Here is an 11,889-nt window from a genome sequence, read left to right on the forward strand (position 1 = left end):
GCTATAGGCCGTGTCATGTGCACTTAATTCAAGCATTTTGAAACATTATTGATGATAGTTCCATTGTTTTCTTTTCCTAAATTATTTCAGATTAGAATGCATATTGCTAATATTATTTCATCCATTTTTGAAAAAAGATATAGTTCACTAAGGCTTAAATGTCAGGTGTGATATCCATAGCTGGTTATCACAATAGGGCCATCACCAAGACTGAATGGGTGATTTGTCTAATTATATAGAGACCTTGATTTCTGTAACCACCTTTATTTCTATAAACATCAAATCACTATTAACAGACAACAGCTTATCATTTTCATGCTGTTTGTTGTAAGAAAAATGGGGAAAAATGGGTCTTTCTATGTTAGACCAGCACCCATTTGGGTCAAGTGGCCGAACAGTATCATGTTTTCTAATATAGCAAATGTAATGAACTTCATTATTATTTTACAAGTAATAATTTATAAGGTTTTCAATTATCAAGTTTATCAAAAAAGTATTCAATTACCAAGTTTATCACAATTTTTCCTGTTCATCATAGTATACCTAATTACAGGACAAGATAAAGCAGTATGTCTTTACTAGTGTTTTCCATTGTAACAGATACACACATCATTTTGGGCAGTAAAAAACATTGAGAAGAAGAATGAAGCCCTGAACAAAGCTAATCACTTCAGTAAAACCTGCTGCGACAAATTTGCGACAGCATTTTTAGCTGCAGGAAAAATTTCCATTTTCCGCATCGAAAATCATTAAGGAAAACAAAGCCTGAACAAAACTAATAACTTTCATAGAATGTATTGTGACAAATTTGCTTCCCACAGTAAAAAATGTCGAGCAGAAGAAGAAAGCCATAAACAAAGCTGATTGCTTCAGTAAACAATCACAGCTGAGAGCAAAAAATCACTGCAGAGAACAGAAAATCACTGTGGAGAACAGAAAACACTGTCTGTCTCAACAGAATAGCATTGTACAATATCAAGATCAGCTCGTAATAGGCGAGAATTATTTGGTTTTTGTTACTGCGTGAGTCAATAAATTCCCAACTTACACCCGCGTAAATTCACAAAATGTTATGAGTCCCGCCTATTCGGAGCTGATCAGAGTATATATGCTGGCCCTAGTAATAGTGTTATTCATTCACATCTTCAATGAATGTTGTTGCAAGTTTGTAATGTGTTGACAGTATGTTCATTTGTGATTTAATGGTGTAAGGTGATTGGTAAAATGCCATCTGGTCAAATGAATGCATTATAAACAAACAAGATTATAACAGTAAGAAGTAACCAACTTTATATCATATTATATCATAGATATGTTATAAGACACATACAATGTTTTCCATTCTATTTACTGTAATAACAAATAGGGCACATTGAAATTATCCAATGTATTCTGTATACAATGTTATCAGTATATAAATATGACATGTTTAGAGAAGAAATAAGGCAAACTGTTTTCAAAGGTTCTGGGTATAGGTATATTACTGGGGATAGGCCCGTAACAAGCTGCCCTATTTCCATGATATAAACCATGTCTTCATCCAAGTTGTTCAAGTATTACCTATCCGAGAAAGCTTGGACTATGTCGATGATAAAATTCCCTTGTGTGAAGCTATGGCACTTGGTCTATAACACCCTCATTGATATTGTGATATCCATCATCTTTAATGTTATTCTTGATCAAATACATGATCAAAGTTCCATTTTGTACATGTATGTGCTACCTGTTGTAAACAGATCAAATATTTACTGAAAACTTGATTGAAATCTCATATTGAAATCTCGTACAGAGTTTTGCAAATGTAATCAATTTGAAATAGTAAATATGTTACCTTCACATTATATTCTGTCAGTGTAATATAGACAATACAAAGTATGCTATCATTGGTATTCATGTAGATAATGAACAACATGTAACACTATACCATTATTCACCTTGGCTAGGCAGTGAAGTCAGTGGTCATATCATTGGGTGGAGCTTCAAATCGCTAGTGATCCCTCAAATTGCTGGTGTACACACGTTTGAAGATACCGCATAGATATGCACACACGGAACAGCTGCTTTAATGCATTGCCATCACTGCCTCACCAAGAAAAAGAGTGATATAGCTTCCAGAACAGAAAGGTCCTCTCTTGCTCGGATCAACGAGCGTGCCCAGTTAATGAGTGATATAAGGGGAGCTTTTGTGTACACTTTATGAGCGCCCTCTTGAAACCGAACAAATCTTTGACTTGCTTTGAAGCATAATGGGTCTGTGGTTACGATAGTGGGACACTTGAATTATTCAATCGGGACAGCACTTCTGTGTTTACGCTGTTTACACTCTAAAAAGGTAAACAAAGCCTGTTCTTCTCTGCAAGCAATTGTAAGGGAATACTTGTATTATTGTTAATGCCAGTCAGATGTAAGGAATGTGAAAGTGTTTTCAGTGTAGATGTAAAAAATGATGAACAAATATTTTTTTATTTTGATTAAGTTTGTATTTCTGTTTAATGAATATGTCAGAGGTGTACCGATTGGGGTGCAAGCTGCCCCGACTCCAAATACCAGAACAAAATGGTTGAAATATTGAATTGCAACAAAATTGACCAAAAGTTGTAATGTATATCTTGTGTTGGCCTGGTTTCAATGTGTGATGTGGGGGCATTGGACGTATTGCAATGTTGTCAAAAGTATTATCAACAAAAGACAAATTTGATTTAAAAATATTTGTCGGCCACCCCCACTCCACCCACTGTTTAGATTCTTGAATGCCCCAGAGAAAAAAATGGGGGTCAACAATTAACTTCAGTCGGCAATTAATATTTCTATCAGCCAACAGTGCAATTTGGGAATTTGCCCCTCACAGCTTGCTGGTCCCTGTATGCCCCTGGAACATGTCCCTTTTTTACAGAGATACTTGTAGATCGTTAAGTTCAATTAAATATGTTTATTTTTTGTAACAATAAAAGCAATACATATTTATGATGAAAGGTTTAATACACATGTCAATTTAAGCCAAACCACAAAAAGTCTCAGTAATCAGAGTTATCGTCTCTTCCATTTCATTTTGATTTTTGTTTAAATTTTGCTAGCATTCCATATTAAAAAGAATATATGTACATTTTGTGTTTGTGTAAATGATTACAGGCAAATTTCTGTGTTTATATAATGAATGGAGACTGAATAGAAAGTTTATTTAACACTTTTTGATTGTAGTTTATATATCATGTATGTTATTGATCAAATCTGTACATATTTAGATATCATGTATACTGTAACGTCAAGTCAGAGATAAAAAATATCTCTGGAATATTTTATGAACAACAAGGTTTTTTTATATTTTGTTTTAAATACCACAAAAAATAAACATTCATGAGTCAACTTCATCTGAGCATTTTTGTTACTTAATTGGTGACTTTACTTGATATCATCGTTGTGTCTTGAATTCAGGGCCGGAGCAAGGTGAGGCGGCCATCACAAATGTGGGCGGCCAAAATACAAATATATGCCCAAATTGTAATAAAGATATAAAGAAAACAGCAAATTTATCAAAAAGTTGGCCAACCATGGCCTCCCTGGCTGCCCACTTGCTATGGTCCTGGTCTTGGTAGTGACAAGCTGGGGTGACAAATTTCAGATTATTATAAATCCCCCCCTTGCCAGTTGCTGAACAGGCATTAGACGAGAAAACACAATGAAAAAGTGGAAGTATACATGAAGACCTGAGCGCAAGAAGACCGTACCTCCACTTGACCCCTCAACATGTATACACTAAAGTTGCGTATAGTTTGGTAATGTTTTATACATGTTCAGGGGCCAAAACAAATCTTTCACATCCTTTCATGATGTTTTCACCCTGGAACATGTATTAAACATGATAAAACCCTAAGAAACTATACGTAACTTTAGTGTATACATGTTGAGGGGCCAAGTGGACTTACAGTCTTTTTGCGCTCAGGTCTTCACATGTACCAACAGTGAGGGCAGCATTGCAAAATTTGTGTGAATGCAAACGGTATTTGCTGCCCCTGCTTGGTGATTTAGTATAACACAAGGTTCTTCACATGTTATAAAGGGATGATTTACAGTAATCTGATTTTTGTCTCGGGGGGAAAGCCACCCCATTTGTTGGTAGTTTTAGAAAGAAGTATATTTATTATAGCATACATACACCCCCTTCCAAACATACTCCCACACACTCAACTAACCACCAACAAATTCGGACAGCGACCCCATCTGTGGGTACTAGGTGTGGATCCAGGGGGGGGGGGCAGCTCCCCACCCCTTTAAAAAAGGGGGGGAATGAATCTCATATGGTGAAAATATGCTAATTAAAAAGGCATTTCCGAGATCCACCACCTCATCTCCCCACTTTTCTAAAAAAAAGTTAGGATCTTTATACCACTGGAAACCTCTGGCTGCATAATGTTTATGTACAAAAAAATTCTTGCAGATTAATTCATTTAGCAAAAATGTTGTCAAATTTGAATTACGCCTTGGTGTACCAGAACAAAATTACAACAGTGACCTATGGAGCAGTGTAATTTACATAATCATGAACTGGCAAATAAACATTTTTAGTGAATATCTACTGAAAAATGTCATAAAAACAGGATGCTAGGATCACAAAATATTCCATTAAGTAGCAGATTTGCATAATTTATGCATATCACGTAAATAACCTCATGAGCAGATTATCTGGAGATCCATATGGGTTACAATTATGTAACTTGGTGGGGCTAGCACAGCCAGAGGTTGATCGGATTAGAATTTCAGCACAAAATTTATATGTATCAAGCCAGATGACCGTGTGAATATTATCTGGTGACCTGTAGGCTCTTTAGGTCACAGTGATGTAACTTGGTTGGGGTAGCATGGCCAGAGGTTCTCGAACTGATTTGATTTTCAGTGCAAAATATGTTGCTTAAGTAGCTAATTTGCATAATTAATGCATATGAAGCATTTGAAGCCAAATAATCTTGTGAACAATTTATCAGGAGATCCGTATGTGATGGAGTGATATGAGGGGCTAGCGCACACCGACACCGCCTGGCTAATAATTATTTGGTGCAGAAGGGACACTAAAATGAATACACGGGATCGATACACGTGAATTGCTATGCACGATTTTGATATCAGACGAAAATCTTCTGATACCGGGTTAGAAAATGATGAATATCTCCCGTCATGATTTTTTTCTCAAGAAACCAGATTTGGTCTCATAAACTTGGAAATACGTGTTGAACAGATATGATAGTCGCTAGAATGCGCTTTGAAAATTGGCCGTGCGCTTTGAACTCAAAATTTGACCATTTTATATTGCGTTGGTCCTGTTATGGACTACAGCGTGCAGCGTGTAGTACAGCTGCACTCACTGTAGGCAGTATAAAAGTCGATGACCATTGACCTCAATGGGGTATACAAGCTTAATCACGCACAACCAAGATCGATTACCCGGCTATTGTGAGTAGCCTTAGTTATGTCCCTCGACTAATTATTAGTTTAAAAGAGCTTTAAAGGTTTGAACCAAATGGCTAATCGTGGCTGTGGATTTAACCTACCATGGCGATTCCTGCCATGAAGATATAGGGTCGAAGACACTGTGTAGCGGTGCAATAATTATGAGCCCCCCTGTCCCATTTGTGGTACCTTTAATGTCCTTTATGGAGTAGTGTGGTGGGGTAATGGGTTAGGGTGGTTGGGGTATGATGGTGGTGGGGTTATGGGTAGGGTGGTGGGGATAATGTGGTAGGGTAATTGCATGGGGTGGTGGGCTAAGAGCTGCTAAGCCAGTGGGGAAGGATAAAGTGTTCGGGATAGGGTGGTGGTGTAATAGGTGGGGCAATTAGAGTGGGTGGTAGGGTATTAGTAGGTGGTGGGTATAGGTGGTGGGGTAATGGGAGGGTGGTGGGGCATGGGGTAATAGTGGGTGGTTGGGTAAGGGTGTTGGTGGTGGGGTAATGGGGTAGGGCCAACGACTCAAACAATTCAGTATAGGCCTACTCCTCAACTCAATATACACCACCACAAGCTACCACATTCGTACAGGCATTCGACTCACTAGGCATTGATTCAGTCATTGATTTTGGCTACACTGGATTTAGGCCTGTTGAACATTTTCAACAGTCCTCATTTCCTCTGGCGTGCTGCATACAGCAAAATTCAGTTATCGTCAACAGATATCGCACCTGGAGCACTAACCTGTGCCCTGACCATACGAGGGCGGTCAATAAGTTCGTAGAACAAGGTACTTGAAAGAGTACTAGCCAAATTCAATCTCAATCTTGAACATGGTCGTTGCATACCTTAATGCACCCGTCGCAATTTTACTTGAAACCTTCTATATCAACAAAATGGAAGTCTTCCGATTGCCTCATGAGCCACTCTTCAGTGAAGGCTCACCAGCATTGATCACCAGTAAACCTGATATTATGAAGGTAGGGCTTAAAATTCTTAAATAGGTTTCACTAACTGGAGGCCGTGCCTGGACCACAATATGGTTGCTTTAGTCAACTGACCCTCTGTGGTGAATGGCAGCTTGACAAACTGAGAATAGGGTACAGGACACAATCCAAGAACATTCCCATACCTACCGCCAACCTTCACTTGATGGCTTGCCTTAATTTTGATATAAAAATTGTATGATATATGCCTATGATTGTACTTTCATTTGGCAAATGAACTGTCTTCAAAACTCCCTGAATTTCAGAAAACAGCTATGAAGACCTTCCACAATGGTAAACGAGTGATGAACTTCTTAGGGTTGGGAGATCCAGGTAGTGGTTAATGTATGTCTTATCACCTTTAACCTAAATATAGATTAGATGCAACTTGTCTTGGTCCTCATAGAAGTTGTGGACCTGATGCTATCTCATCGTTCTTATTTGATTCTTTATTCGTTATCAATGCCACTGTACCAGCACGTATATCGTTAGTCATGCGCGTATTTTGGGGGGGGCTTTGGGGGCGCCAGCCCCCCGGGGTCAAAGTAGGGGGCGGCAAAAACGAAGGGGCGGCGGAAGAAGAAGGGGCGGCAAAAACAGGGGCGGCAAAAACGAAGGGGCGGCAAAACGAATTAGCAAATAAAAAAGGGCGCCAAAAATTGAAAAAGCATAAAAAAATTTGAAAAAGGTTGCTTTTAGGGCGCTAGCGCCTAAAACCGTTTTTTTTTTTTTTTTTTGCTCCTCACTTTTCAAACGACCGTGAAAAAAAGGTGGGTCAACCTTTTCGGGCTGTTAAGGAAGGGGCGGCAAAATTGTTTCTTCTTCAGCCCCCCGGGGTTGGGGCGGCCACGGTACGCCACTGTTAGTGGTGACGTCAGCAAGTCTCTTGGACCTTGGATGATCTTCAAGGACGTTCATTCCATCCTTGAACTCTAAGGACCATTTCGTTGCTGTTGAATATTAAGGACTTCACCGGGGGACTTCATCATCATTTACAGCAACTGTACAAGAAATTTCCATGATGACCCTGTGTTCACTACTGGTTGTAGCTGTGAATTCAAGGAGGTAGGTTTCCTCTGCAGAGTGTCCTGCTCATATACACTTATGCAAAAATCGTATATTTTTGCAGTTATGTTTTTAAGGAACAAGCTTTCAAATGAGACCAAATTCATTACCGCGCGACAAAGTAGCATACCTTGTTCTACAAACTTTATGACTGCCCCTCGTAACTCTAAGTATGTAATCCTTGGGGCTCCAGGAGCGTTATATGTTGACGATAACTCAATTTTCCATTCGAGCATTACGCAATATTGACGGATATGCCTTGATACGCACGAATTATGAAAGTAAGGTCAATGTATGTAATCGCATGGTAATGTAGCTCAGTGTACAGTTTACATAAGATAGACCTGTGCTGTGGAGATCAATACCAAGAGTTCGACAGGAGATACAGGCCTACGGTATAAACTGAATTTAAAGATGTCGTCTTCATCACAGATAAGTTACAAACTTTATTATTTCAATGCGTATGGTCGCGCGGAGGTACTGCGATTTTTATTTCACCTAGCAGAAGTTGAATATGAAGATGTCAGAATTGAGTTTGCAGATTGGACGAAAACAAAACAAGGTAAGCCGGCCGCCTCTTGTCTCAAAGCTGGGTAGCACCATGCACCAGCGCACCATCATGCACCACGCATAGAGCACCATCATTGGCGGCGCCAGGAATTTTTTCCGGCAGGGCATGGGAGAGGCAAAACATGTTTTAAATGGTCTATGGGCAAAGTGACGGAATTTTTGCGTTAAATTGCTTCCAAAATTAAATTGAGAAATATCGTGATATTACGGTTTTACTGCGGGAAAGAATTCCCCCCGATGGCGCCGCCACTGACACCATGCCGAAGATGGATAAAAATCTATATGGTCCAAGGCTTGGGGCCTATAAATCACAGAAAATCACATGCTTTATATGTCACACACCCCTCATTGGCATGATCAGTGAAATCACCAATAAATGTGTTGATATTATGACTTATGGTGGTTTCTTGGATGTTCAAAACCGTTTATCCAGTGGCGTAGCTGGGATTTTTTCCAGGGGGGGGGGGGGCAAGCCTGTATGGGGCGGGGGCCCAAATCCACCAAACGAAAATGGGGGTAGGTGCGAGTGGTGCGACGCACCCCCATCGAAAAGAAAGTGTACTTTCAAAGCCAAGTCTTTTTGACATCAGTAGGACTGAATTATGAATGAATTCTTCAAAAATTAAAAATTCATGTAAACCTATGCCTATGCTATGAGGGTGAGACATGGGCAATGGTTAACAGGCCTATAGGCCTAGACCTATATCATGTTTTTAACGTTATAAAATTAAAAATTCATGTTGTATTTTTTTTTGGGAAATTTATCTCAATTTTACAGTTTATTAACTTTCTGACCTATTCTTTCAGAAATGGGCTTTAAACAGGTACCTGTTTTAGAAGTTGACGGTAAAAGATTAACGCAGAGTGTGGCGATTACTCGCTATCTAGCCAGAGAATTTGGTGAGTCGTTTTTTTGTATAGGCCTATGGAAAATGTTGTAGATGAAGAGTAATACAATCGTATCGTGTTTTGTTTGATTTTTCTTTGTTTTTTCAAACCTATTTCTTCAGTCTGCATTTTTCCCTTCTTATTTTTGTGTATGATTAGCTACAACGCAATACATCATGGTTGTTACCACATGGGTTTGGCACAATCTGTCTATCTACAAACCTGGTTAATCTATCCAGTGAATAAATTTGAAAATTCATCAAAACGAGTCTCTTGTATGAAATATATGTAGGGCCTAGGCCTACAACCTGACCACACGTACCCATGGGGAGGGGTTTGTGGACATCTTATAACTAAGGGAGCACACTCCTCCATAGGACGACCCTGTGCCGAAGGCCACCCCACCCTTGTCATCATCGGGCTCGACAGGCCTGACTATAATGCTAAAGAACATTATTCTTTGTTTCAGGACTGTATGGGAAGGATAATTGGGAATGTGCTCTTATTGATAGCTTCGTGGACAATTGCCAAGAAATCATTGAAAAGGCTATTGTTATCATCAAAACCTTCGAACCAGAACAAAGGGTATGTAGGCCTATATCAATACTATATAAGCGACTAACTGTAGGCTATGTAAACTGTATATGGCTGTAGGGTGGGGTGTGTGGGGGGGGGCATAGGTGTTCAAGTCAATGAAAGTGGTGTCGTCGAACCTCAATAGTATACAGTTCGTATTATGCTGTCATCCGTCAGTTTAGGATGTCTATACGTGGTAGGAGCTCATCAATGCGAGTCTTTCCGGTTTCCGTTTCCCGTATACTAGTGGTTATACCCAATGAACCAGTAGACGCAGCTGCCTCACTTCTGGAACAATTCCAGCAAAGCAGGTTCTTCTCCATTTTACATAGGCCTAGACAGGAAGATAGTACCACTAGCTTTTGAGACCATTTTCGTTGAACTTCGGAGCACTTTTAGTTTTTGACCCCTGTATGGCAAAAAAAAAAACACCCACGGCTTATAACTCAAGAACGGAATGTCGCAAATATAGGTCAAACTATACTTTTTCAGAATAAGAACATTTGAGCAAGTTTGAATTTAACCCATGGTGTGTTAATCGTTGATTGACCTCTGCGGGCTTATATGGTCACTTTTTAATTTTGTGAACATTTTGAATGTGGTTTGAGACCATCTAAGGAACATAAAATAGTTGTTTTTGCCAGTAGCTAGTGCCAGTAGGCCTATAATTATTTTGCTTCTTCCTGTGTAGGACCTACACCGCACCGCTCCAACTCCTTTGCTATATCATGATATAGTTCATGCGTGCCGTGAAGCAATGACTCCACTGTTGCAGCAAATATTCGAAATTTTAATCTGTTGGGAGAGTCCTTTTGGTAAGGCCAACACATCCAGATTCACATTCGCGTGTGCGAAAGTTTTCGGGAGGAGTCTAATAATATAACGTGTTTCATCATTTTGTGTATTTCTACAGAAGAAAGAAATAGAAAAGTTACAAGCAGACGTTCCTAAAGAATTTGAAGAGCTGGAAAAGCTGGTTGGGGACAATAACTATTTCATTGGAGATCAGGTAATGCATGCGGCAAGTTCGGTGGCGGCACCAGGTTGGGCGTGAGAATACTTGCCCCTTTTTGCGGAAATTGTATGCTTTGTGACCTCCTGGAATTCACTTTCCCCCCTCAATGCCCTCCTGGAAAAAATCTTTGGTGTCGCCATGGCAAGTTCAATGAATAAAACCAACCTAGTATACCAAATTTATGTTATAGGTTAAACTGGCATATACTGAGGTTTCTTTCACTTTAATTGTTTCGTTTACAGACAACCTTCTTGACAGTTATACTACTAATATTATTCAGCATCATCTTTTTGGGTAAAGAATAACAGCATTTTGACGGAAATCGTACATTTTGGTTTTAATTCGGGTTATAGATTTACGGATTTTACGCTATCAAAAATCCGGTTAGTTTAGGGTTAGGATTATAGGGTTAGGACACCGGGTTAGGATTAGCTTACACGAAATAATTACATGAAGGATCGACCCTGCTACGTCATATAAATGTACTACTATATCTTGTTTTCAATTCGTTACAGATAACCGTAGCTGATCTGTTTTTCTATAACACAGTATCAATTGTCAGCCAGTTTGCCTCAAACTTTCTTCAAACTTGTCCAAAACTTGAGGCCCTTCGTTCAAAAGTGGAAGCACATCCCAGAGTTGCCGACTGGCTACATAAAAGGCCCGCCACGAGTTATACTGGTTGAGCTTTCTTGAATATGGGGCTTGGATGGAGTGGATAGACCAATGAGTCGAGTGTTCTCCAGTTATACCAAGCTATATACAATTATATAATTAAATATTTCAGTATTTTTCAAGAATATCGTATAAGGACATTTTAACATAGCGGTAAGGGGGTACCACCCCTGGCCAATTTTGTGCCTATTTTTGCATTTTTCTCAAAATTTATAGCTCATTGGGGACAAGTAAGATATGTATATTATAGAGGCAAGGACTACAACTATACTGCACTGGAATTTCAGCAACTCAAGGCAAGTAGTTATTGATTTATTGATCAAATATTGGTTTTCCCTCATTTTTGACAGTAACTCCACAACTGTTGTCTGTGCTGAAATAAAAATTTCCAGTGCAGTAGTTGTAGTCCTTGCCCCTATAATATACATATCTTATACTTGTCACCAATGCGCTATAATTTTTGAGAAAAATGCAAAAATAGCCACAAAATTGGGCAGGGGTGTAGTACCACCTAAATATAATTAGTGGTAAATGCCCCTTGTGAAGGCTTTGCATTTGGTATTAATCGTAAGCAGCACCTCCTATTATTTTACGTGTAATCCAAGTTTCCGTTTGATGACTTTGTAAGAACAATAAAAATACAGATGCTATATCTATGAATGTTTATAATATTAA

General features: G+C 39.1%; 1 protein-coding gene across 1 annotated transcript; it reads left to right on the forward strand.

Moving 5' to 3' along the window:
* Nucleotides 1–7,813: 7,813 nt before the first annotated feature.
* Nucleotides 7,814–11,889, forward strand: LOC140147789 (hematopoietic prostaglandin D synthase-like). Its single transcript, XM_072169534.1, has 5 exons — nucleotides 7,814–8,052; nucleotides 8,868–8,960; nucleotides 9,418–9,533; nucleotides 10,438–10,533; nucleotides 11,055–11,889. The coding sequence occupies exons 1-5, from the start codon at nucleotides 7,905–7,907 to the stop codon at nucleotides 11,223–11,225; spliced, it is 624 nt and encodes a 207-aa protein (XP_072025635.1). The 5' UTR covers nucleotides 7,814–7,904; the 3' UTR covers nucleotides 11,226–11,889.

The sequence above is a fragment of the Amphiura filiformis genome, chromosome 3 (assembly GCF_039555335.1).
Source record: "Amphiura filiformis chromosome 3, Afil_fr2py, whole genome shotgun sequence".
Classification (NCBI taxonomy): domain Eukaryota; kingdom Metazoa; phylum Echinodermata; class Ophiuroidea; order Amphilepidida; family Amphiuridae; genus Amphiura; species Amphiura filiformis.